This window comes from Candida oxycetoniae (assembly GCF_023343755.2).
Source record: "Candida oxycetoniae strain CBS 10844 chromosome Unknown scaffold1, whole genome shotgun sequence".
NCBI classification, from domain to species: domain Eukaryota; kingdom Fungi; phylum Ascomycota; class Pichiomycetes; order Serinales; family Debaryomycetaceae; genus Lodderomyces; species Lodderomyces oxycetoniae.
Window position 1 is genome coordinate 410,405 of NW_026055370.1, and position 22,451 is coordinate 432,855.

The following is a 22,451-nucleotide window of genomic DNA, read 5'->3' on the forward strand; positions in this document are numbered from 1 at the left end:
ACCAAGTCTATCCTCCTATATGGTTACATTTTTGAATAAACAATCCCTAATCCGTCAATCCAACTGCCCATATAAAAATACATTCCAACAATTTGTGTATCTGATGTTGGGGCTTCAAGGGATGACATATGTCCCCCATTTGCATTCCCAAACATTGGTGATGTTCTGTTTTGGTTTGTAACAAATTGGATCGCATCAACCCATGCTCCGTTCCGTACATTGAACTTTACAATTTGTTCGTTCCCTTGTAAGCTAAATTCGGCGTACGAGTTAGTTTCCTTACCAACCAACGCGGTAACATCATCTGAGTTTTGCGTTTTTTCCTTCATTGAATGCTCTTCTTTGCCATGTTTCTTAAAGAGTTTGTGCAAATAGTTTCTATTTGGCACGATTGGTGGTGCTCCTTCTCCTCCTCCTCCTCCTCCTCTTGGTGCAGCTGCTGTTGGGGTTTGATCAATTCTGGTTTTACAATAAAATTTAACACCATCCAAAGCAGCACCTGAGTATATACGAACTTTGTAAACAGATGGTAAAAAAAACTCAGTGATGTGCATTTCACCTGAAGCTTTTCCCAATAATGCGCTTTTAGCTCCTACGAGCTGGCCTTTGCCCAAACCAAAATTGTTTTTAATCAATTCTTGCTGTTGCTGAGAGCAGTGCTTCTTAAAGTCGTCAATAAACAAATCGCCACCTAATGATAACACTCTTATTTTAAATTGATCACTAGCGTCACCCTTAGCATCCCTCAACTTTTTAAGTAAATCTCGGTAGTCCAACTTGAGTTCGTGCTGAACATTAGGTCCCCCGTAACTGCGAGGTAAAAATGCAATGTGCGACCTAGCGAGATCTTTGTCAATAAGTTCCATCAAATATATGCCACATTCAGATTTGACAATACTATTGTCCTGTGATAAGCCATACACACTTGGCGCTGAGTTATTGTAGTAAGACGAGTCTGGTTTTCTAGTCGTTGCATACACTTTTTCAAACTGATCAACCGGTAATGAAAACAGATCATGATAAAGAAACCGGATCAAATCCAATTTATTCCAGTGACATGCACTCGACCACAATCCATTAAATCCAATTTCTTCTCCTCTTGAATGGGTTCTCAAGCATTCAAATTCTCGTGTCATGAAAGAGCGATTAAACCGCTGATAGTCTCTCAACATTACCCCATCAACTTGATGTGGACACCCCAATGAGTGACCTATTTCATGCATGAAAGCACCAAGACAAATGTTCAAACATTCCCAACTCGTGCCACATTCGTTGCAATCATTAGCCACCTCATTTGTAGTTAGTCTCGTGGTATCTAAGAACGAGGGAGTTACTAACGGAAAGTTCTGGGGATACGAATGTAGTCCGTGTGAGCCAAATATAGCCATTTTCACATCAGACCCTCCTCCTCCCAAGGCCGCATGGGTAAGGATTAAGTTTTTGCTCTTGTCATAAGTTGAATCGAGATACATAACGGCACACTGCACTGCTGTCCCCAGAGCACGATCAAAAATCTCGGGCGTCTTTTTCACAAGATCTATTGCGTGACTGAATAAACCCCCAGAGTCCTTGGCATGGGGATTTTGTTGCGCTAAATCGGGGCTGCGCAACTCCGCTACAGTCTTGGGGCTTGTCAAAACGTGTATTTTCACTTCTTGATGCGGAGTAGGCGATTGGACTTTGTATCCAAATATCGTTTGGTCGTGTTTCGTTTCCTCGACAAACTGGAAAGACCTATTACTAAACCCAACAGCTCGCATTTCGTCTTGGGTATATGCTTGCATGAGCCGACCAGCAACTTTTAATTTATTAATTGCATTTTCCAAGGTTGGTCTTTCGCCTCGGTTTAAGCGATAGCTCGGCATATCGTACACGTTTGGTGAATCTCTTGCCCTTATTATACACAAATGAACGGGTTTATTCTGGGGTAAGGGATAGAACTGAAGGTCCAAACTAGCCGTATCAACGATATTTGGCTTTCCATGTTTAAACTCTGGGAATCCCAACGCGGAGATCAAGTCCCCTTCCATAATCTCAACTTTGAACCTGTTTACTTCGTTGGGTGAAACATGAACAATTGCTTTGAAATGACCATTGTTGACCTCAAAATACTGCGGTGGGAACACCTTGTTCTCGTTATTCGTAAAGCCCACAATCCCTCGTTGAATGTTTTTTGAGCTTGATCCAGATACTATCACCGTGGGGGAAGAAACAATCTCATTATTCTGATAATTAAATGATATCGTCATGATGAATATGAATCTTGTATAGATTGCTCTAAGCGGCTCTAAGCGACTCTAAACAACTCTAGACAATTGTGAACAACTCTAGACAACTCCAAAAGTGGTCTTGATCGACTATAATGACCAGCGAATTGGGTGTTCTCAATCGACTATAATGACCAGCGAATTGGGTATTCTCAATCAAGTGCAACCTTGTTGGAAAAAAAGTTGCGAGATGAGATGAACCAATCGTTAAATAGCTTTGCAGTAGCAATAATTAGTAACCAGATTGTTTAGTGCGAGAGTTGAGCAAAAGGTAAACTTTTTGCGGGTAGCGATAAGCGATGCCATCTTTGTTTTCTTTACCAAGTTAGAAGCAGAGAAATCCGCATTGGGCCAATGCTATTGACCACGGAGTTGTTAGATTTGCAAGTGGTTTCGGTTTTTTGATTAGAAATACCCGCTAGTACACAAGTGATGAGTGGTAAGAGGAAATCCGAGGCGTTCTCGGCAGCTGCTAATCACTGGAGGAAGAAAAAGGTGCAAAGAATCCAAGAGGGTGATGATATTGGCGCAACCAGAGTACAGCAGAAGGTGCAGGACCAGGAGAAAGAGGAGCAGGAGAAAGAGGAGCAGGAGGAGGGTAGGGGTGACGGTAAGGGTGACGGTGAGGAAACAGGAATTAGCTATGCTTCGCCAATAAAGTTACTATATAATCCGAGTTACCCAGAGCAAGACTTGTTGCGAGTCAACAAAGATACAGTGAGATTTGCCGAATTGGTAGGGTCACCAGATCTTGAAGAGACTTTCCAGTTCAACTTCAGTGTTGATCTACCATTCTTTCTTACTTTTCTTGACCCTAGCTTTATAACTAAGCGAAAGAAGATAGTTTTTATTACTGGGAGTCGTTTGTTGGATCCCGATGATTTTGAAGAAACTGAACAAATCAAGCTGCACTTTAACATATCTGAGGTGATTGCACATCTACCAACAAGGTTTGGATGTCATCATACGAAAATGATGGTGAATTTTTTTTCAAATGATACTGTTGAAATAGTTATTATGTCCTGTAATATTACAAGGCTAGATCTCGGTGGGCTAACTCAAATGATCTGGAGATCTGGAAGGCTAATGAAGGGCAATACTGAGAGTTTAGACACCAACTCTCTAAATTTTCGTACTGGTTTCCTTGACTATCTTTACAAATATAAGAAAGCTCAAGTGGATGAACTTGCTCGTCGATTAGCGATGTACAACTTTCTGGGAATTGATGTGGAATTGGTTGCTTCTGCACCTGGTGAATACAACTTGAATGATGATATTGCTTATGGGTATGGTAGTTTAATGAAGGCATTGGCACGTAATGATTTATTGTTGGACAACCTGGAAGGAGGAGGAGAGGATGGAGAGGGAGGAGAGGGAGGAGAGGGAGGAGAGGGAGGAGAAAGAATTCACTACAACTTACTAGCACAGGTCTCTTCGATTTCGTATCCTTTCTCCACCGAAAAATGGAAGACAGCAGGAATTTTTAGTCATTTGCTCTGTCCTATGGTATTTTCCAAGAACAAGAAGTTCACATTGTTGAGTCCAGGCAAAGATAGCATTTTAGAGCATCAAAAGCAACATAACTATACTCCGCATATCATATTTCCAACAGTGGATGAGGTTGCTGCTAGCACTGTTGGATTTGCGTCTGGAGGCGCCATTCATTTTGATTATACAAAATCGTTTGTGCATGAAAACTATTTCAATCAAGCAGTCAAACCCTACTTGAGAAAATGGAATTCTAGCCACGGAGAGCTAGTAACAGGTAGAGAACAAGTTATGCCCCACGTTAAAATTTACATGTGTGACAATGGTGACGAATGGAAATCCATCAAATGGTGCTACATGGGAAGCCACAATCTCTCAAAACAAGCTTGGGGAAGCAAAAAGCTGTATAAATTTATTGATAATAATCCTGATCATTACGAAGTGAATAGCTATGAACTAGGTGTTCTTATTACACCAAAAAGGGGCACTTCTTTGGTCCCGTGCTATTTGCAAGACCAAACAACGCCGAAGAAGAGATGTACTTTTATAAGATGTCCTTTCAAATTGCCACCTGTGTCTTATTCACGTTATGATTTACCTTGGAGCTTGCATGTGGGGTATGGCAACAAAAAAGATCTGAAGGGGCTTATTTACAACATCTGAAAATGAAAGTGCAATGTGGGATGTGGGATAAGAAATCTTTATTCCTAGATGTGTGACTTAAAAAATTGACTTGGCTTTATCGCCAACCTGAGTAGGACCGTAAGTTTCTTCGTTGTCATTTATTAATCTCCTCTTAAGTGGAGGCTCATTAAGCTCTTCTTCGGAATCGCTGTACTCTGTATCTTGATTATCCGCATCACGAGGAGTTTGGTTATATGTTATAACATCATCGATTTGATCTGCTAGTGATACTTGGTCACTGTCTTGGCGACTGGCCAATCTTGTCTTGTTCAACTTCTTATGCGCCTTCTCCTCGGGCAATCTGCCAAATGCAAATCGTCGCATCGACAGAGATGGAGAAGTCAATGCAGATTGAACTTCCTCATTATCCTCATTCTCATTGTCATCATCATCATCATCATCATCATCATCATCATCAGACGTACCTTCATTCCTTGTAAACCCTCCTCTTTCCTGGTTTTCCACGCGATGAACAATTGGTGCTTCTAAAACGAGTCGGTTTCTAATGACACTTGGATCAACTTCTTGTCCTTGGGAAATATTTTTATCTTCTGCCGTTATTTGAATAAATTGAACCTCTATATGTTGGCTAATGTGGAAATCAAGCAAGATCGGATCACCCGGTTCTCTAAAATAGATATGAAAGTAATCATTCTTATGCCCTAGAGTAGTGTACTCTTCATCGAACTGGTCAACATTAGACGAGGCTAAGGAAGCAAAAAAACCTACTAAGTTTAAGAAATTCTTGAAATCACGCATGCCAAAATTGATCATCTTTCGCATTGGTTCTTGCTCTGGGTTTGTCAGCAAAAGATTACTATCTGCTAGTTCATTCAGATTTATGGTAATGGTCACAGACATGGGTTGTTTGATGTAGTCTCGATCTTTAACAATTTGCTTCGTGTAACCGCCAAACAGTACTTTTTCATTTTTGATTTCTATTTTGAAATCTTCTGCTGTTGCTGGGACCATTTCCAAGAATTGTCTTGGTACAACAAGATCAAGCATAATGTGGCTTATTCGATTCTTGTCGTTGAAATCATCACCCACTTGTGTGCTCAAAGTCTTCTTATAAGTTGAGGCAATGTGTGTTTCCTTTCTTGTTATCGGTAGATATCCAGCTTGATACTTTTTGATAATCATTTTAATATTCTTAATCTCTATAAGAAGTTTGTACTTTACAGAGGCACTTGCATATTTATTCCAATTAACTTGTAGAATAATATATTTCATGCTGCTGGAATCCAAGTTCCTAAATAGTGTTGACAAGTGCTTCGAATTGATCAAGAATGAATAAGTAGCACCATTCTGGTCATCTTTTCCCGATTCTCCAGATTCATACCCTTCCAGCAAAACATTCTCAAAGCTTACCTCGAATTTGCTGAAAAATGAACTTTTGAAAACGATTTCACCATGTGATGTCCTGCTAATATTTATTGCTGAAAGCAATATCTCGTCTTTCTTTATAGTAAAATGGATAGCATCGGATATCGATGATAGGATCCCTATCGATCTACACCACAATAACTTGTGTCCATTGTCGTCTATCTCGGCTAGAAAGGTCATAGAATTAAAATATGATCCCCAGGTAATGCAGCAGTATTGAACAGTATTGAATAGTACTGTACAATATTAGACAATATTAAACTGTCTAGTAGTGGGTGTCAGCAGCAAGTGTTGGTGACAGCTAGTGTTGGTGACAGCAGGTGTTAATGACAGCTAGTGTTTATGACAGCTAGTGTTAATGACAGCTGTCTCGCTTCGCTCCACTATCTCGCTTTGCTCGATAGTGTTGCTCGATAGTGTTGCTCGATAGTGTTGCTCGATAGTGTCGCGTCCCAAAAGGTTTGGTTCCTACGCAAAAAAAATGAAAAAGAATAAACAATAAGAACAAGAGAAGAGATTTTGTTTGCCCCTTATCTCGCACAAGACCGAGTTTCAAGATGGTTTGGTTTTTCCAATCAATTGGTGAAACTTATTTATCATCACTTGCAAAAATTTCACCAAGTCTTTTGCACCTTTTCTTTTCTTTTTCTTTTGCTTTTTCTTGCCCCATTTTTATCTTCTTCTAGTGTAGAGTGACTCTTTAAGGAATGGCGATTTCACTACTAATCATCAATCCAAATTGCTCAGAAAAAGTTACTGATAATCTCCAAAAAGTGTTATCTTTTGTTTCCACAAATGATGCATTTTTGAGCTTTTATACAGCACCAATAACTGCACCCAAGGAAATAACTAACGAACAGACATCTTTAGAATCTGAAGCAGTTGTGTTGGCAGATTTCAAAAAAAGACAAGAATTCTTTAGTAAATTTGACGGTTTCATGGTTTGTTGTTACTCGAACCACCCGTTGATCAAGTCCTTGACTGAGTTGACAGGGAAACCTGTGCTTGGTATCATGCAAGCTACCTTGATCTATGCGCTACTGAACCCTAAAGTATCTAAACTGTTTATACTCACTAGCACACGCGAATGGGAGCCTTTGCTCGATCAGAGTATCATTGACTTTGTAGGTGCATCAGATTTCCCCAAAACAAAATTTCAAAAAACAAAAGGTTTAGATGTGAGTGTGTTAAACTTGGCAGATATAGAGGAGTATGAAAGGATTAGAGAAAGAGTAAAGGAAATACTAGAAAACGAATATAGCCAGGAAAATATCAATTGCGTATTGTTGGGATGTGCCGGTATGGCAGGCTTGGATCTGAAGTTATCAACTGATTTTCCAAGCATTACTTTTGTAGATTGTGTAAAGCTGGCAACTGAGTTGCTTTGCAGTTTGGTGAGATTTGAAAAACAAAATTTAATAGATTATTGAGCGACACTATCGAGCAAAGCGACACTATCGAGCAAAGCGACACTATCGAGCGGAGAGACACTATCGAGCGGAGCGACACTATCGAGCGGAGCGACACTATCGAGCAGAGCGACACTATCGAGCAGAGCGACACTATCGAGCGGAGCGACACTATCGAGCAGAGCGAGATAGAGCATACTAGCTGCCACCGACACTATCGAGCAGAGCGAGATAGTGGAGCAGCACGGCCTACTCTCAACCCTCGACACAATCGAGCGAAATAGTGGAGCATACTAGCTACCACCACACTCAATTGGCTCAAGATTTTACACTATCGAGCAGAGCGAGATAGTGCATCATACTAGCTGCCACCGACACTATCGAGCGAGATAGTGCATCATACTAGCTGCCACCGACACTATCGAGCGAGATAGTGCATCATACTAGCTGCCACCGACACTATCGAGCGAGATAGTGCATCATACTAGCTGCCGCCACACTCATTTGATTCAAAATCTTACTCTCAATTGGCTCAAAATCATTCGCTGGTACAGCTCAAGATTTTATTCTCAATTGATTCCAAATCATTGGCTGAATGGTTAACAGTATCAAGCAGAGCTCGATAGTGTTGATGACAGCTAGTGTCAATGAGAGCTAGTGTTAATGACAGCTAGTGTTGGTGACAGCTAGTGTTGGTGACAGCTAGTGTTAATGACAGCTAGTGTTAATGACAGCTAGTGTTAATGACAGCTAGTGTGCTCCACTATCTCGCTCTGCTCGATAGAGTCACACGATAGTGTTGGTGACAGTTCGTATGCTCCACTATCTCGCTCCGCTCGATAGTGTCGCTCGATAGTGTCGTTCGATAGTGTCGCTTGATAGTGTCGCTTGATAGTGCCGATAGTATTGATCTATCTACTATCGACTAGACTCGTTTCACTCGTCTAGTCTCTCTCCACTATCTCGCTTCGCTCGATAGAGTCGCTCGATAGTGTCGGCTAGTGTGCTACTAATATGCACGTAATTACGATGCATATAATTACTATTCCATTTTAGGTTAATTTTTTTCTCCTTGTCTCTTGTATTGCTTCTTCAAGGTAATGAACAAAGATCAATTGAATTGAAAACAATACCAAGTAAGCAAAGCAAACCCTGTCTTTATTTAGTCCTGTGGCCCCCAATTTAAAGAGTAGCTTCCTTCTCTCCAAGCATCGATACTAGAATCACCAACAAATTACATGTCCTTTTTGTTTGGAAGATTCCAGGCACCTGAAAAGAATGAAAAAACGGACAAGGTAGATCAAGAGTTGAACGAGCAAGAGCAGCAAGAGCAGCAAGAGCAGCAACAACAACAGCAACAGCAACAACAGAAAATTCAAGAGGAAAAACCTTGCGATTTAGAAAACAAGCCAATTCGAAAGCGAACAACTTTTCTTAAAAATCTAATGGGCAATTCAAGTAGAAACAATTCCTCATCTTCATTGCTTTCAACAACCTCTAGCTCATCTGATCAAGTGAACACACTACCCCCCTTGCAGCCACTAACACTATCGGGCTACAAAATCAACACCAAGCACAAATTACTACTTGATCTCGAGCTAGCAAGCAACATTCGAAACTTGCTACCAGCAAGACTTCAGTTATTTGATACGTGGGAACTAGTGTACTCCTTGAGTCAGCACGGAATGTCCTTGAACACCTTGTATCGAAATTCAAGGCCCGAGCACCAATTGCAAGAGATGAAGAAACGGAAAAAAGCGGAAAAGGGGTATGCAGAAGCGGTGGTGACAAGGATGATTTCTTCTGACCCAAGCAACTCGGGGTTCACCATAGAGCAAAAGCGACCGCACGGGTATATTCTCGTGATTAAAGATGAGAAGAATTGTAAATTTGGAGCGTATCTAAATGAGTATTTGAAACCAGTAGAACATAAAAGGTATTATGGCAATGGAGAGTGCTTCTTGTGGAAAGTCGAAAAGTACGACCCATCGAAATTGAACTATAACAAAGATTCGGAATCATCGAAATTGAACTATAACAAAGATTCAGCATCATCGTCATCGTCATCCAACTCGCGAACAGCTACTCGATTCAAAGCGTTTTTGTATACTGGCATCAATGATAATATCATATACTCGAATCGTGATTTTATTGCCATTGGCTCTTCTCATGGAGAGAACGGACTATATATTGACCAGTCTTTATCTAAAGGTGTAAGTTATCCGTGTGAAACTTTTGGAAACGAAGTCTTAAATCTGAAGGGGCTCGAGGGGGCAAAATATGGAACTTTTAAAATTATGGGGCTAGAGATCTGGAGAGTAGGATCCTTGGAGTAAATGGAGCTCCAGTGGTGCTTGAGATCTGGAGGAAAAAATCCTTAGCGTAAATAGTGCTCTAATGGTGCTTTACTTGAAGCTCATTGGAGGAAATTGGCTGCGGGATGGCTTTGTAATGCAAAAAAACCCATTCTTTCTCTCGTAAGATTGGAAGGGAACTATGGTCAAACTGCCCTTTTAACTGTTAGAGATGCCGCAGTCAGAGAAGGCAACTGAAAACAGTGTTTCAACTAAACTGGAAATACTTTTGGATATAGTCTTTCACAATACAAGATGTATCATCATCTCTCGTACACAAATGATGGAGCTGCTTGAAAATCAACCAGTATGTAATCCTAGCAAAAGATTGAAGCTACCATTTACTTGAAACAAATATAACCAAAAGTCCTTATGTCAAGTTTCGTATTAATCCTCTTAGTGTCCCGATTTGGTATACGTTGAAAAGTATGAACTCGCCCTATTATACAGAAATTTGTGGTATTACTTACAGTAGCATAGGTATGCCTCTTTAGAGTAGCTCTGCTTTCAGACTTTTACCTTTAAGCGGGATTTTATATCTAACAAAAAAAACTAAGATCTAGATTGAGTCTCTTTATTTATCAAAAAAGAGCTCCTCCCCTCCTCCAACTTACAAATAATACTAACCATTCTCTGCCCCAACCATTGTCCCAAATAAAGATGACATATCCATACAAACATAAGGGTTGAATCTGATTGATTTTTTTTTTTGCACCCATTTTCACTTAAATTGTGAAACACAAAAAAATAAAGAATAAGGAAAAACCCCAAAAGAATTAGCCAACAAAAGGTTTCCTTTGATTGCCAGATATGGTAATTGACATGGAGTTTCAACTGGTCTTGAAATGAGATGCTATTGAAGTTGGTTTTATGGGTATTGGGAGTCGGGTGTATGGGTCGAGGGTTTATGTTGACGGATTTTTTAACAAGATTTTCTAACTTGTTGTTTTAAACTAAATTTTTCAGAGCAGATATGGTTTGGTGGAACTTTAGAGGTTAACACACGGGTTTGATGTGGTTTTGATATCCAATTCATGTTTTTTGCTTAGAGATTAGCAGCTTATAAAGTGCTGGGAAAATCCTCAAGGTTTTATCCCTTGCTTGCGGGAAAGTGATATATTTGTCAACTTTTAAATTCATCGTTTGGCTATCATGAAGATTGCAAACAGTTTTGCATTTGCTATACTATTTTTGCTTGTTCCAATTTTCGCAGGGCTTGTTGGCGATAAAAGTGATGCTTTTGAAGCCTCACAAACTCTTTCATCAACTACTTTGGTCAAGGACTCTTTGTTTTCAACCATCATACCAAGAAATGGTGCATCAACCATATCTGCGGATTCTTTATTTAATTCAAGTACAAGTTATTTCACCGGTAATGCATCATCATCACCATCATTGTCGTTATACTTGAATGGTACCGAGTCCACAGTAGTAGTCTCGTCCAGCTACGTTACGCATACTTCTGATTATAGTACAACCATTGTTACTACTACAACATGCGACGAAGCTGCTTGTAACGAAATTATATACACTACATTTTGCCCCCTTAGTTCAACGGAAACTACCGTGTATACAGCAACTATTACAGGTGATGATATAACAGCGGCTACCAACACCAACGAGGATTCAGCTTTAGAAAGTGTTTCTCTTTCAACTTTGAACGTTTTTGCAACGTTGGTGAATACTAAAACTGTTGCAACTACAACAAATGTGCCTCATATTTCATGTGGAAAGTATGGCTGCGAACTAACTCAGATTGCAACAGGAGTTACAACTTATATGGTTAATGTTACCGTGGATAATGTCGTGCAATTCAGTCCCTATACAACGTTTTGCCCACTTTCATCAGTGGAAAGCGTTGTTCACACAATCACAGAGGTCTTAACTTTGGTTAATAACCCCAATACGCCACATCAGAATACTCTTTTTAAGGCCCCAGCTTCTGCAACAGTGATAACAGCTAGTTCCTGCGAATGTGTCCTTTCGACATACACTGCTGGAGTTGATGTGTTTACGGTCTTGACAACAATTGAAGGAAGTGTTCAAACTGCATTAGCCACTGCTTTTTATCCCTTGACAGATACAACTGAAGCTGTTAGCCTTGTTTCAACTACAACTACAAAACCATTTGTTCCTGTAAACAATGATGTTCCCTTATCCGATATTGTTGCTACTACATCTTGCAGTGATAACAAATGTGATACATTTACTAATCTCACAAAAGTAATTACAATTGGTACAGTTACAGTAACCGAAGGTGGTGAAACAAACACAAACTACTTGGTTTCGTCGGAACCTTCTACAAGTAGCACCCAATCTGCTACTACTACCACGCGTGCAAACACCCAAATAATGAACCTGTCCTCAAGATCTGATAAAGAATTGACTGACTCGACAGACTCATCATTATCTAGTAAAACGTCCCTTGGTATACCGCCATTCTCAATATTGCTTCCAACAACCACGCCTAGCTCTGGTACAGTGTTATCCGAGGCTTTCACATCTTCTTCACCGTCACCATCTTCATCCTTGATCACAACGTACCCGACTTCTATTGGTGAGCCAGTACACTCCCGCGCTTCATCAACTTCTTTGGAAGAATTGGTCACAACTTATGTAACATATACTGCAGAGACCAGAATAAAAATCACAATTACATCTTGCAATCACAATGCTTGCAGCTCGAGTCAAATTACTACTGGTGTTACGGCCATTACAACAACAATATCCAACGTTGAGGTTGTTTATACAACGTATTGTCCATTAAGTTCAACGCAAACAATAGTATTGACTGCAGACCATACTGATTCATCCGCTATCACAAAGTCTACGCTGGAAGTTACAAGTACAATTGAATCTTCATTGATCTCCTCAGAAACACCGGCTAGTAGTAGTGGTAGCAGTACTGTGAATGTTAGTTCAACACGCGAAAGCAAGGTATCATTATTAAGTTTGACAGAGGAGACTGAGGGGCATTTATCAACATCTTATATTACAAGCACTGCTGAATCCATTGAAATCATTACGACTACTTATTGTGATATTCATGGATGTACCGAAAGTAAAGTTACTACTACAGGAGTTTCAACTTTTACTACTAGTAGTTTGAGCTCACACACTTTGTCGACCACTTCCATTCCATTGACCTCAAGTGCGGTCTCAATTTTTAGCGTTTCGACGTCTGCTGATACTACCTACCTGTCAGGACCACAAACAAGCTCAAAAATAATTATTAATACTTTGCCGTCAATCTCCCCAATTTCATCAGAGACCATTTCCACCTTGCTGAGTTTGTTTACATCAAGTGTGCCTTTGAGTCTGTCTTCTTCACCGCATGTCGCAAGCACCACTCATACAACTAGCTCATTAGAATACCTGACCTCCCTCCCTTCGTCATATATATTGGACACCTCAATTACTTTTTCGAATTCCTTCACAAGCTCGCTTACAACTCATTCATCGTCAGAGACTAGCATTTTCAGTGGAAGTAGTAGTGGTACAGACAATGAATACGTCACCGAATGGTCAACTTCTATGGTGACATGTTCAGATGAAAAATGCAGCACTACAGCAAAATCGGTTGCTTCAACTTGCAGTGATAGTGATGACAATAGTGTAGTTTACGTACAGGTGACATCCATGGTGACATCGACGGCCCAACACACTGCAGTGGTTACAGTCACATCGTGTTCAGATGAAAAATGCACTTCCCAAACTTCAACTTGCAGTGATAGTGATGACAATAGTGTAGTTTACGTACAGGTGACATCCATGGTGACATCGACGGCCCAACACACTGCAGTGGTTACAGTCACATCGTGTTCAGATGAAAAATGTACTCCCCAAACCCTCAATGTCAAGGTGGCCGATGTCGCGTTACCAGACCTAAACACAGAAAGTGCCTTGCTGCTATCTTCAAGTAAAGACAAGGAAGATGAAAAGGTGTACAAGTCTGAAACACTGTCTACACATACAGAAAATACAATGGCATTAAACAAAAGACAAATGCCATTGGATTACCCAACAACATCAACAACAACAACATCAAAAGCTATTCCGACATTGCTAGAAACAATTGTCTCTACTGAATCCCAAGGACTCGAGTCTATAGTCGAGTCTACAGTTGAGTCTCCAGTTGAGCCTCCAGTTGAATCTACAGAGCCTCCAATTGAGTCTACAGTTAAGCCTCTAGTCGAGCCTCCAGTTTCACAAGGATTTGAGTCTACAGTTATACCTTCCTTTACCTCACTTTTCTTAATTTTGGGACTCATATTCATATTCATTAGCGTATAGAGATGATTACAATCCAAAAAAATATACACCCTTTGGGTATAAAAGATACACCCCTTTGGTATACACCTCTTTGAGTATACACCCCTTTGGTATACACCTCTTTGGTATAAACCCTTTGGTATAAACCTCTTTGGGTACACACCCCTTTGGTATACACCCCTTTGGGTATAACTTTTCCCCTTTTCTACATCCAAGTTCTTTCTCATATATCCAACACCACCAGAAGCCAAAGTGTCGACCTATACTCGACACAACTCCTATCATCCACGGCAAGGTTCCATCAGGTTTGATAAGGACCCTTGTAATCTTTTTTCTGTTGTTGGCTACACGACCTGAAGCGCGATAAGATAAACAATTTCCAAATATAAATCCGATAATGATGATGAACGGTATTATAAAGAAAGAGAGATTGAGTAAAAGTGATTAGATTCTTGTTGTACGAGGCCCAATTGATAGAGAAGTTGATTAACTGTTACCCTGTGACAGTTAATACAAACTAGCCGTTTTACTCCTCTCTTGTGAGGTGTTTCAATTCTTTTTTTCTTCCTTAGTTGTAATATGGCGGAGACAGAAATGAAGGTTAAGAAAGCAGTAGAGATTAATAAGACGTGTGTTATTCTTATAGCTTCAATCTAGGTATAAGAAAAGATTTACTAACTGAGAATTTTAGACATTCAACACTGAAAAATGGACACAGGGGGGGGAAAGCTACTGCGTTTGCTGCTTGGAGAAAGCTAAAGGCTACAACAAGTTCATATGTAGCACTAGAGAAAACTCACGAGAACTCGAATGAAGCTAAAAGTATCGAGAATGGGGGTGAGCTGGATGAAAAGATTATTGAAAATGGGGTAGATGGTGAGCTATTTGTCTTGCATACGGCATCAAGGATTCTTGAAGTTTGGGATTGGGATAACCAAGAATTAGATCCAGATCGAGACACTTTACATTTGAAGTTTCAAGTTCAATTTAGTAGAGACTGCAATATAAGATGCTTCAAGATTTTGCAGAAAAAAACCCGTGTCAACAGCAGCGGCGCTGGCGGTGGCGCTGGCGGCAGCACCAGCACCAGCAATAGCAAAAGCAGCACCAGCACCAGCAATAGCGTTCATTTTATGGTTGCCATAACATCTAATCAGACATGTGCAAATATTGAGGTACTAGAGTTGGAACCAGGTTCTGTGACCCAGACTAGCAGCTTGCAATTGGGATATACTTCTGAACATTACAAGTTGCTTGTCAGTGAAACGTTTGCTTGTGTAGGCACAAGTGATGGGTATATACATATTTTCCATATCAGTCAACAATTGAAGTTGGAAATGGGGATCCAAGATCTGAAAACATCGACTATTAGAAAACACCATCGGCAATATTCCAAGATAAACACTCATCTAGAGGATGGCTATGTTGCATTCCAGAGTAGCAAAAGTGATGGGTTACCGATTTTTGACCTTGTTGATAATTGGCTCGTTTATTCACCTGTACAAGCAGAATATCGATACCTAAAGACTGTGAATCAAAGTGATCAAGACGATCATTATCATCGACAGCGAAACTTGAGTGACCGGTTGGACCCAGTGATTGTAAATTACAACCAAGAAGTTACTCCCGATAAAATTTCCATATATACCCCAATGAAGCTTCCTGCGTCTGCTCCATTATATAATAAGATACTTGAGACATTATCGAAAACCGCAGTAGACGGTTTACTCAAATTGTCGGAATTCTCATCAGCAAAGTATAAGGACTATATGGCTAATAATTTAGAGTTGAACAAAATCAGTAAATCGGTTGGTAAGAGCTTGTACGAAAGCTTGCAAAAAGGCTCTGAGATTATGAAACCAAGCGATAATCAAGTTTTAACGATATTGGATTTGAAAAATGACAAATTTTTGGGAACTTTCAAAGCTCCTGGCGGAGTCTCTTGTGTGTCTATGTCACCATACGACTTGCAATTGGTCACTGTCAATTACCGTGGAGACTCGTTATATATGTGGGATTTATTTCGACTACCCTTGGATGTGTCCTTGGTTGGAAAGTTTACAAGAGGTCAAACTTCTGCCATTATCAAAGACATTTATTGGTTCAACACTGAAGAGTGGGGTGGTTCTCATTTGGGATTTGGGTGTGTTTCGAAATCTACAGGCTCGGTGCATTGGTTTTGTTTAAACTATCTGAAGGACGGCAATTCTTCGAAAGCTAGGCGCAAGTTGTCACTGCGAAAATACAATAAGCTGAACAGCAAAAGAGTATTAAATCTGTGGACGTTATCGTCCTTTGGAGCAGAGAAATTTGTTAATGTTTCCACAACGCAACTAGGAGTTGTTGATAAAAATGGTCTTTTGAAGCTTGTTGATACTTTGAGTGGTGACAATTTTTACGAGTATAAGATACCTGCTTCGGCAGTAGAGGAGTTTGAGTCACCAGAAATTGTGCTGAATGCAAATGTCGATAAGACATTAAAAAAGAAGGAAAAGAAGAAGAGAAAGGAGGAAGAGGAGGAGGAGAAGGAAGAGGAGGAGGAGGAGGCGGAAGAGGAGGCGGAAGTAGTCATGACGAAGGTTGTTAATCCGATATCTCAAGCCGAGATTGAGACTTGTCCTCCGTTCCTAAATTTCATAAACCGTGAGAACATTGAGTTTGCAACTTACAAGTATCGTAAAGAGGACTTTTATGAATTTGGTAAGGAGATACATACGGAAACTATAGATTTTAAAAAGAGTAAGGGAAACAAGTTGTTGGTCAAGCATTCAAATGCAAAAAGCACTCCTAATGATAAAGAGGAACAGTTGCCGAATCTATACCAGCTACATATAGATCAAGAAGATAACGACGAGGATGAGACTTTGCTTTAAGACGCAATGTTGATTACTCCACGAATCGGCTCTTCTTCTTCTTCTTTTTTTTTCAAATAAATTTTTTTTTTGCTACAACTAGATGTATAGAGAATTTTGGTTTACAATACCGTTCTGAAGTAACTCATCTCATCTTAAAGCAATCCACCTTGTCTTTTTCTAACCATTTCTCAAGAGAATCGCCTCCCCTTTCCTCCCTTCCAGATCATAAAGACGGCTCGTTTTTACTTCCGCGAAAATCTCATGATGTAAAGTGAAAAAAAAAAAAATACACCGAAAAAACTCGTACTGTAGAATGTAAAGAGAAGAGAGCTAAGCTATACATGACGGTAGACGTAGCCAAAAGACAGGGTTTCAACGCTTTTCGATGATTGTAAATAGAAGGATACATGTTTACTGCCGACGAAGAGAAATCCAAAAGATTGTAGAGAGAATACGATGCAACCAAGCTGGGTCATGTTCAATACCGAGACGATCATTTAAAACAAGTTTATGCGTTTGTCAAGATTCCTCCTCCTCGTCAAGGTCATCGGGGGTTTTGGTTAATTGGATTTCGAACCCGATTAGAAGCATTGAGAAATCTTCCGGTAATTTGCGAGTAAAGAAAGCAGGCAATACATCTAATTCAAAGAATGCCAAAATTTATCAAGAGTTGGATATACTAGTTGCGAGGCGAGACTATGCACAAATTCTCGCTAGGAGTAGTGAGTTGAATTTCGATTTGGTAAACTTTATAATTAGCAAGGTTAGAGACTCAATTGGAAGCAATAAAGAGGAGATCTTAGTCGAGAAAGTACCATATAGTTTAAACATGGTGACGACACCAGATCTAACACGTGAGGCTATAGATTTTCTACTGAAACTTGTAGCCATGACCACTCCTACTACTGCTACTGCAAACTATGTGTGGGTCTATTATCACCTCAACAATGTTGAGAAACTAGTCGAGTCATTTACCTCTATAAAAAATCCAGATAAACAAACCATTGCATACGTTCTCAACTCGTTGATGGTCAACTATGAATTCGAGATGTTCAAGAGGGTTTACCACAACCTAATAATAAATACAAACACGCGATTATCGGCTGATTTATTTCTGCTAATAACCACCCAGTTGATTGCTAATGATTGCTTGTTTGAAACTTTATTTTACTGTTATCAATTATGGATAAACTTACCCAACTGTGATCCTCCAGAAGCTGAACTGGTTAGTATGATATTGAACGAGTTTTACAAGTATGGTACTATTCACGAAATTAGAGATTTCAAAAGGCTTATTAGTAAGCAATTTGGTCAAGATTATTTGATCCAGAGTGTCATTTTTCAACATGAAATAATCAATAGGGAGTACTTGTTATTTAAAAAGAATTTGTGCGACTCTGACTACGATATGATTGAAGCTTTAATGCCTCCAGAAGGAGAAAAAGCTGCAAAGTTTTGTCAATTATGGGTCAAGTTTATGATACGATATTCAAATTTGGAAAATTTAAAATATATCATTAGACTTTACAAGGACAAGACTGGCGAAGAGGAATCACTAAACTTCTTTAGATCTTTTTTGGAATATTACATGAGACATAAGCAGCTTTTACTGCTTTTGAAACTAATAGAGGCTAGTACAAAAACAGTGCCGTATAAAGAAGAGTACTTGAAGTTATTGGTGGAAACTTTTACTGTTTGTTACTCTAGGTTTGCCCCAATTTTAGTTGAGGCCGTTAATCGATGGTTGCAGAAACCCGATTTTTTCAAGTTGCAAAAAGTCGAGTCGCAATTCTTTCCCTTTCGGTTGCTTGAGCCTCTAAATACTCGAAAATATAAAGATTGGTCAAATATGAAGTTTCGTTCGCGACTACTGCAAGCGCAAAGAGAGCAAAACAAGTTGGAGGTTCGGTTTCGGATTGATCAGGGGTTTCCTGTACTTTTAAATAAAGGTGCTCGGCCAGATATTCAGGTTGTTTTTGATACATTTACCGAGGCCGATTTGAGCGACAAATTGATTATCAAAAAGATTTTAACCAGAACGAGGCAACATAACTGGAAGAACCAAAAGATTTTAGAATTGAGATCTTTACAGCATCCCACATTAACTCAGGAGCATTTACTCAAGTATTTTCGATATAACAAGGACCAGCTAAATGATAGTCATAAATTTCTATTCATTAGAATGTTGCTCAATTTCAATTTAACACAAGAGGCGAGCTACCTTTTGGAGACTATTGATGTATTGAACATGAATGATAAGAATAAGATGATTAAATTAGTGCTAGAGTTGAGGATGTATTTGGCTCAGAATAATTTCCAAGCAATGATTGAGGTTATAAACAATTTCTCACTAAATGGCCTTTACCTCAGCCCGTATTTACAAACTCAGTGCTTCTACATTGAGAGCATGCTCCGCACAAAACTCAGAAAAGCCCAATTTGGAGGAACAACAAATATTGAATTGTCTGAGAAGGAGTTGGCTCTTGGCAAAAGATGTTTATTAACCATTAAGGACTTTATTGCCGATATCAAAGCACATTTGCAGAAGAGCGAAGAGGAAGTACCTGTCCTTATAGAGCGCATAATAAAGGTTCTTGACGAGTGGAAGAGTAATGGTCAGCACTACGTCGCACCTCTCTGAGAAAGGGAGACATTACCACACTACGTCGCACCTCTCCAATACCTTGCAAAGTTTTCCTTCTCCAATAGAAGGAGGCATTAGCTGACAAGGTTTTCCCTCTCCAATAGAAGGAGGCATTAGCTGACAAGATTTTCCCTCTCCAATAGAAGGAGGCATTACCACGGGCTCATCTCCAGGGAGTATTGTACCCACAGTTGATAATGTAAATTTTAATGATATCGGTAGCGATGTTTCATTTTGATCTCTCTCTTTTTTTTTTGTTTCTTTAATTTTACATTATGCCTTAAACGGAAAGTTCTTATTGATTAACCACCAGTTTCAGTGTTAGACATGGATGTCCACGTACAGTCTACGGTGGTATGGGACCAGTTAGTAAGTATTGCTTTTCCATTATCTTTCTTTTATGGTCCAAAGCCATTTTTAAGGGACCCAAACTGATTATATCTTGTACTAACCCTTTAAACCCAAGGATCATGCATTATCAACCAGTATACTACTGAAGATCACCAACGCTTTGGAATGCTCGATATGCTCTGAGATTATGATAGTACCAATGACAAGCGAGTGTGGGCATTCGTTTTGTTACGACTGTATCCACCAATGGTTTAAAAATAGAATCAATTGTCCCACATGTCGACATGAGATAGCTGTAATGCCGCTGCTAAATTTGAAGTTGAGTGAGATTTGCAAGACTTTACTAGATATGGTAATTGAGTCGAAACTAGAATCCAATATAGAAGCGCTTAAACTGAGAAAAGAAGAATGTTTATCACGATATAACCAACACTTTAAACAAAAAAAACTATTTGGTGACTTATTTGCTACTACAACGCTCACGCCTATAGATACGTCCGATGGAGTGCCTAGGTGCGGCAATTGTCATTGGGAAGCACATGGGTCGGTATGCCTTCATTGTGGTACGAGGTTCAGAATGCCACGATATAGTGACGATGAAGAAGAGGAGGATGATGATTATGAGGATGTTCGCACGAGCCGCGGGGTTGCCATTGGTGTCAATGAGGGTGAATTACTGGATGCATACGACTCAAACGATAGCTTTATTGATAGTCGGCCTGTGGAAGAGATTGAAGGGGAGTTTAGCACCAGTCATAATATAACGTTTAGTGATGATGATTTGGATGTGCTATCTTCAGAAGACGAAGCGACAAGAGCAGGATTGACCGATTGGAATGGGTTTGAAAGTGCTTCGTCTAGTGTTGTTGGTAGCAGGACAGATCGTAGGCGACCGTATTTGGTGCATATGTCAGACGATGAGGGGGAAGAAGGGGAAGAGGGGGAAGGGGGGGAAGGGGGGGGAGAGGAGGATGAGGAAGATCAGGATGATTTAGTTAATTCGCGTCGCAATATGATGAGTGGAGGGCGTGGCGCACATAGGATTGCAAGATTACGTATAATGTCAGATGATCTGGATTTCGATATAGCAGGAGATATTCAGTTGGATGGAGTTGATGAAAGTGTTGAATGGACCGACTCGGTGACTGGTCTAATTGATAGCCATAGTAGCGAGGACGGCTCTGACGCATTTGTTGAGAACGAAGAAGAAGAAGAAGAAGATGATGATGATGATGGAGGGAGCGAATTCGAAGTGAGTGCAGGAGGCAATGACAGTGAAGAGAGCAATAGTTATTATGACAATTACGACGACGAAGATGATGATGACGGTCGCTATTATTTGAGTGAGTGAGAAAATCAATTAGTATGAGTAGTGGGAAACACTTGTTGCTAATCTCTGAGATATTTGTAAAGAGTAACACGCTGTCAACTGTCAACTGTCAACACTGTCAGCACTGTCAACACTGTCAACACTGTCAACACTGTTGTGTTGGTAGACGTTGAAAAAGAGTTTTTATCAACCACTTTTTACTGTTTGAAATCGTTTTTATCAACCACTTTTTACTGTTTGAAATCGTTTTTATCAACCACTTTTTACTGTTTGAAATCGTTTTTATCAACCACTTTTTACTGTTTGAAATCGTTTTTATCAACCACTTTTTACTGTTTGAAATCGTTTTTATCAACCACTTTTTACTGTTTGAAATCGTTTTTATTTGTTAGATTAATAAAGAGAACATCAACCTCAATGTCAATGTCAAACATTGTACTCTAACCATGAACCTTGAGATTTTTGCAATCCGAGCGCTACCGACTTTTAAGGAGGAAGTAGTCTATACGGCTCCTACTTATAAGGCCTCTGGCTGTTTCAAAGCGTGTAACCTAGTTTGTTGACGAGCTTGGGATGAGAATACGGCTCGTAAAATCCAAAATGAGAATACTACTCAAGCTACTTGAAGCTCTAGAGAATGGCTTTAGGGTCATTCTTGAAGCATTACTAAAGCAATCTTGGAGATATGTTATGAGCTAGCAAGAGCTATGTTTAGAGTGTTCAAAGCTATGCTCAGAGTGTTTCATGCTACACGAAGCTCTAGAACTATTCTCAGGCTATTACTAAAGCTATGCATTGAGCTGTGCTTAGAGTTGTGAGAGTACGGCTCATTAAGTCAAGATGAGGCTGCAGCTTATATAAGGCCCTGGAGACGTTCTCGAGCCATTACTAAAGCTATGCTTAGAGCTATGAGAATACTGCTTAGAGCTATGAGAATACGGCTCATATAGAACTCGAAATGAGACTGAGGCATGGAGCCATTGTTAAAGCTGTTTAAAGCTATGCTTACATGTTTAGAGCTATGCTTACCTACTTAGAGCTATGCTTACCTGCTTAGAGCTATGTTTAGAGCTATGCTTAGAGCTATGCTTACCTGCTTAGAGCTATGTTTAGAGCTATGCTTACCTGTTTGAAGCTATGCTTATAGCTATGCTTACCTGTTTAGAGCTGTTTTTCTTTTTTTGTTTTGTTTTTTTTCATCACGTGACCCATCACGTGACTATTTACTTACCAATGAGAAGGGCGCTAAAAAAAAGTCATGCGATTAGAATTGGAACATCATTTTCTTTATAGAAGAGAAGAATAAACCCAGGTTCAGTTTGAAGCTTTTTCACTACCAGTGTATACTCAAGAGGTAAGAAATATATTTATCTTTGTACTATTGAAATCAAAAAGGTTTTTACCAAAAAAG

General features: G+C 39.7%; 8 protein-coding genes across 8 annotated transcripts; 6 read left to right on the forward strand and 2 right to left on the reverse strand. All coding sequences in view use genetic code 12, as the record gives it.

The window, feature by feature from the left end:
• Positions 1 to 23: 23 nt before the first annotated feature.
• Positions 24 to 2,249, reverse strand: KGF56_001643 (putative metalloendopeptidase; the record flags this gene model as incomplete). Its single annotated transcript, XM_049322788.1, has 1 exon — positions 24 to 2,249. The coding sequence occupies one exon, from the start codon at positions 2,247 to 2,249 to the stop codon at positions 24 to 26; it is 2,226 nt and encodes a 741-aa protein (XP_049181370.1).
• Positions 2,250 to 2,699: 450 nt separating this feature from the next.
• KGF56_001644 (uncharacterized protein) lies at positions 2,700 to 4,418 on the forward strand (the record flags this gene model as incomplete). The annotated part of the gene is made up of 1 exon (XM_049322789.1): positions 2,700 to 4,418. One exon carries the CDS (start codon positions 2,700 to 2,702, stop codon positions 4,416 to 4,418), a length of 1,719 nt encoding a protein of 572 aa, XP_049181371.1.
• Positions 4,419 to 4,475: 57 nt separating this feature from the next.
• DDC1 (Ddc1p) lies at positions 4,476 to 6,005 on the reverse strand (the record flags this gene model as incomplete). The annotated part of the gene is made up of 1 exon (XM_049322790.1): positions 4,476 to 6,005. One exon carries the CDS (start codon positions 6,003 to 6,005, stop codon positions 4,476 to 4,478), a length of 1,530 nt encoding a protein of 509 aa, XP_049181372.1.
• A 527-nt stretch (positions 6,006 to 6,532) lies between these two features.
• DCG1 (Dcg1p) lies at positions 6,533 to 7,255 on the forward strand (the record flags this gene model as incomplete). Its single annotated transcript, XM_049322791.1, has 1 exon — positions 6,533 to 7,255. The coding sequence occupies one exon, from the start codon at positions 6,533 to 6,535 to the stop codon at positions 7,253 to 7,255; it is 723 nt and encodes a 240-aa protein (XP_049181373.1).
• A 1,217-nt stretch (positions 7,256 to 8,472) lies between these two features.
• Positions 8,473 to 9,570, forward strand: OXR1 (Oxr1p; the record flags this gene model as incomplete). The annotated part of the gene is made up of 1 exon (XM_049322792.1): positions 8,473 to 9,570. One exon carries the CDS (start codon positions 8,473 to 8,475, stop codon positions 9,568 to 9,570), a length of 1,098 nt encoding a protein of 365 aa, XP_049181374.1.
• A 1,170-nt stretch (positions 9,571 to 10,740) lies between these two features.
• KGF56_001648 (uncharacterized protein) lies at positions 10,741 to 16,733 on the forward strand (the record flags this gene model as incomplete). The annotated part of the gene is made up of 3 exons (XM_049322793.1): positions 10,741 to 11,448; positions 11,521 to 13,808; positions 14,552 to 16,733. 3 exons carry the CDS (start codon positions 10,741 to 10,743, stop codon positions 16,731 to 16,733), a joined length of 5,178 nt encoding a protein of 1,725 aa, XP_049181375.1.
• Positions 16,734 to 17,100: 367 nt separating this feature from the next.
• Positions 17,101 to 19,356, forward strand: KGF56_001649 (uncharacterized protein; the record flags this gene model as incomplete). The annotated part of the gene is made up of 1 exon (XM_049322794.1): positions 17,101 to 19,356. The coding sequence occupies one exon, from the start codon at positions 17,101 to 17,103 to the stop codon at positions 19,354 to 19,356; it is 2,256 nt and encodes a 751-aa protein (XP_049181376.1).
• Positions 19,357 to 19,686: 330 nt separating this feature from the next.
• KGF56_001650 (ubiquitin-protein ligase) lies at positions 19,687 to 21,061 on the forward strand (the record flags this gene model as incomplete). The annotated part of the gene is made up of 3 exons (XM_049322796.1): positions 19,687 to 19,713; positions 20,000 to 20,604; positions 20,752 to 21,061. The coding sequence occupies 3 exons, from the start codon at positions 19,687 to 19,689 to the stop codon at positions 21,059 to 21,061; spliced, it is 942 nt and encodes a 313-aa protein (XP_049181377.1).
• Positions 21,062 to 22,451: the final 1,390 nt, after the last annotated feature.